This window comes from Condylura cristata, unplaced genomic scaffold, assembly GCF_000260355.1.
Source record: "Condylura cristata isolate star-nosed mole 26May11 unplaced genomic scaffold, ConCri1.0 scaffold00015, whole genome shotgun sequence".
Lineage (NCBI taxonomy): Eukaryota > Metazoa > Chordata > Mammalia > Eulipotyphla > Talpidae > Condylura > Condylura cristata.
Genome location: NW_004567116.1, coordinates 48,786,754 through 48,790,831, shown reverse-complemented (window position 1 = coordinate 48,790,831; position 4,078 = coordinate 48,786,754). Strand labels below are relative to the sequence as shown.

The following is a 4,078-nucleotide window of genomic DNA, read 5'->3' as shown; positions in this document are numbered from 1 at the left end:
TAAACAGCCACTCCAGATCCCTCCCAGCCAGAGGACAGGGGAAGAAGTCCTTGGCCGAGCCCCACGTTGGTGAAGGTTCAGCCCCTGGAGCCCTCTCTTCACTTCTTGTCTTACCCTCCTGGGTCATCGAGGGCAGCGTGAGCAGCAACTGCCTTTCCGCGTCCTGCAGGGAGGGGAGAATGGTGTCCAACATCTCTCGGACCCGGTTCGCCTCTGCTGGGTCTTCAACGGGTCTCCTTTCTTCCTTGTTTATATGGAGTTTGTACGAAAGTGATTTGCCCACCTTTCAGTTCTGCCTGACTCTGGGAGCTTTGGGTGTACCTTAAAAATAAAAATAAACAAATCTTGATTGATTTTTTCTTTCTTAAACTTTCTATCTCACCTTGCTCATTGCTCTAGTTGTCCCTGAACAACTCTCACCTCAGGGAATCAGATAGCTGTCTGACTCTAGCCTGTGCCAATTCAAGCCCCAGAGGCCACTGAGAGTTTCAGTGAGAAGGAGCCAGAGCTGCAAGCAATAATGCGGAGACCGGGAGGGTAGGACGCTTTGCGTTGCTAGGAGGCAACAAAGGCTTGTTTCGTTGCTTTTGGTGTCACAGTGGGGACTTGGCCCCGCCCCTAAAATGTGTGGGGCCCCAGATAATGAAGGTTCATGGGGAGCTCCAAGCTGTCAGGCTAAAATTAACGAAGTCTTTTAACTTTATATTTTCCTTCATTCTTATTCTGGACAGCGAAGAGACTTGGTCACTATTAGCACCTTGGACAAAACTGGGAACACATTTTTCCCCACGGCAATGGACATTTTAATCACCTGATAAGTTTGAGGGTTTGAATTTGAACTGGAATTTGTTTCTTGGGTTTGGTTTTTCCTGGGCTGCCTTCCCAGAAAATAGAGGTCTGGAGGATCTCTATTTTAATTAGTCATTCTTTCCTCCCTCTTCCTTGTACACTTGGCAAATCTCATCCTGCGCAACTGTTTTTCAAACTCTCCCATTTAGTGAATATTAATTTCTTTTACGAAGTGAATACACCTATGTAAACCTCATCAGGTCAAGAAAGAGAACTCTGTCAGTATCATCATTTCATTCACCCTCCAGGTATTACCCACAAATACCTAAGTTAGATTTTCCTGTGTTGGAACTTTTGTGATCAGACGGTACGTATTATTTTGTGTGTGACTGTTACTCAATGTTTGTGAAATTCGTTCCCAGTTCCTGTAGTAGCAATTCGTTCGTTTTCACTACTGCATGTTATTTTCTTATATGATTATGACACAATTTATCTTTTTCATGGTTGAAGAGACACTGAGTTGGAACTATTAGAAAAAATATCTCTACAAGCATTTAGATTAAATCTTTAATGCACATGTATTCTCATTTCTGATATATATCACTAGCAGTAGATTACTGGGAAATGAAGAATTATTTTTATATTGACTGAGGTGATATCGGAATACCCTCAGGTAATACCATGACAGTGTACCCATCATCAACTCACCCATCTCCAGCACCACAGACCATTACGCCTCCCTCTTTCCCTCCCCCACCTTGGTGTCTCAGTTCTGTAGTTAGTGACCCAGGATTGTTTTTTTCAGTTTGTCTTTATCTGACCATTAATTTAAATACTTTATATTCCACTTATTAGTGACACCATTCAGTATTTGTCTTTCTCCTTCTGACTTACCTCATTTAGTTCCATCCATGGTGCCACAAATGACATGAGCTTATCTTTTTTGATCTCTGAGTCATATTCCTTTGTGTATAAAAACCACATCCTCTTGCCCTACTCATCTGTACTGGGGTACTTAGCATTTTTTTTCACAGTTTATCTCTAGTAAATAGTGTTGCAATTAACATGAGAGTGCAAGTTTCCTTTCAAATCAGTGTTTCCTTTCAAATTATAGAATTTGGGGGAATGGAATTACTGGATCTAATGGCAGACCCATGTTTAATGCTTTGAAACATCTCCATACTGCTCTCCACAGAGCTAGACCAGTTTGCATTCCCACCAGCAGTGTAGGAGGGTTCTCTTTTCTCTGATTCTGGTCTTTTTGAGAAGGGCCATTGTCACAGGCATGAGATGGTATCACATTGTGGTCTTGATTTGCATTTGTCTCATATAAGTAATGGTGAACATTTTCTCATGTGTCTATTTGTCATTCTAATGTCTTCTTTGAAGAAGTGTCTATTCAGTGTTTTTGCCCATTTTTTGATTGGTATGTTTTGTTTTGTAAAACTTGAGATCTTTGCATATCTTTGATAACAATACTTTCTCAGAAGTACAATATATATAAATATTTTCTCCCACTCAGCAGGGCGTCTTTTTGTTTCAGTTATGAATTCTTTTCCTATACAAAAGTTTTTGCGTTGATATAGGCCTAGCTGTTTATTCTGTTTTGTTTTCCTTACTACTACTAGGGACAAATCCCTAAAGGCAGCATTGAACTTATGTCATGGAATGCGGTTTCTTCTATGTATTTTATGGCTTCCGGTTTTACAGCCAAGTCCTTGGTCCATTTTTGTGTTGGTTTTAGTGTATGGAAAGAACATGGTCTAGCTTTACTCTTTTGCATGCAGCTGTAGTTTATTATGTCAGCACCATTTATTGAGGTGATCTTTGTTCCAGCATATGTTTTTGACTTTGTTGTCATAGATTGACTGTCCATATACATGTAAATTTTTTACGACCTCTCAATTCTGTGCCAGTGGTCTGTATGTCTGTTTTTGTTCCAGTATCAGGTTGTTTTAATTATTGCAGCTTTATAATATAGATTGCGGTCTGGAAATGTGATACTTCCATTCTCTTTTTTTCTTTGTCAAGATTGTTTTGCTATTCAGGGTCTTTTGTGATTCTATATGAATTTCAGTCATATTTGTTCCAGTTCGTTGAAATCTGCCATTGATATTTTTATCGGAATTTTGTTGAACCTGTATATTGCTTTGGGTAGAATGGCCATTTTGACAATTCTACAATCTATGAGCAGGGAATATTGTTCCATTTTCTGTGTCTCCAATTTCTTTCAACAATAGTGGAAATGTCTTATAGTGGAAATGCAGATTCTAAAAGATAATGCCAAACAGATTTCCAAAGTTGTTGTGAGACTGACATTCGTGGCAAGAAGGAGGAATTTATGGCACTTATTGTAAACAGAGAAAGGGGATGATTAAATTAGATTTTGAATTAAATATGGGGATAGTGGAAGAGGAAGTTAGGAAATGGGTATAGGCAGTCAGTTAGGGACAGGGTGCCCAAGCCCCAAGTCCATTTATCACCCTAGTTAGTTGCAAAACAATGACAGACCAGGAAGCACCCTCCCCATTCAATTAAAAAATGGAATGGGGTTCTCCCTGGCAATGCAACGGGTTAAATAAAGCACAACAGTATGAAGCTATCTGCAGCCGCTTCGTATTTGATCCCCAGCTACGGAGGTAACCCACATGGCTGGCAGACCTCTCCTGTCTTATCTGCTGCTCCCCTCAGCAGTGCACTTCATCAATTGGCCTGTTCTGCTCTTCAGTCTGTCTCTGGTGAATCCTCTCATGCCCTGTACCTCTGGCCTGTACCCCAGGTCTGTATGCATAAATAAATCTTTAAACAAATAAATAACGGTATGGTCTCAACACCAACATAATAGCACAATATGAATGTACCAAAATTGGTATCAGAAAGGTACATTGGGTAACACAGAAAAACCCAGTGGACCTCAGTAGCCTAGGATACCCCAGTGGGCTCAGCCAATCCGTAAGAAACCAATGGCCAAATCCCCATTCTTGCCTACTATACCCATATAAGCACCTGCTTCTTGCCCCCTTAGTAACTATCCAATTGGGAACCCTCTCCACTCACACAGATTTCCCATTCTTCTTCCTATCTATCAATAAATCCTTTGTTTTTCTGTAACTCTGGTCTTAATGTTACACATTCCTCACCAAAGACAAAACCAAAAAAGAGCCTGATTGGGGCCTTCAGTTTCAGAAGACAACTATGATTGATGGCTAACTATCAGAAAATCTAGATGGCAAAAGAAAGTATCTATAAATAATAAAGACCTTTTTTTTTTTTTTTTAAATGAGACAAG

General features: G+C 40.1%; 1 protein-coding gene across 2 annotated transcripts in view; it reads right to left on the bottom strand.

Annotated features, from left to right (window-relative positions):
• CCDC81 (coiled-coil domain containing 81) overlaps window positions 1-193 on the bottom strand; it is a 39,443-nt gene extending 39,250 nt beyond the window's left edge. For both annotated transcript variants that reach the window (XM_004683271.1, XM_004683272.1), the window contains exon 1: window positions 115-193. In XM_004683271.1, coding sequence (XP_004683328.1) covers window positions 115-193 — 79 coding nt within the window. The remainder of the gene's footprint in view (window positions 1-114) is intronic.
• Window positions 194-4,078: the final 3,885 nt, after the last annotated feature.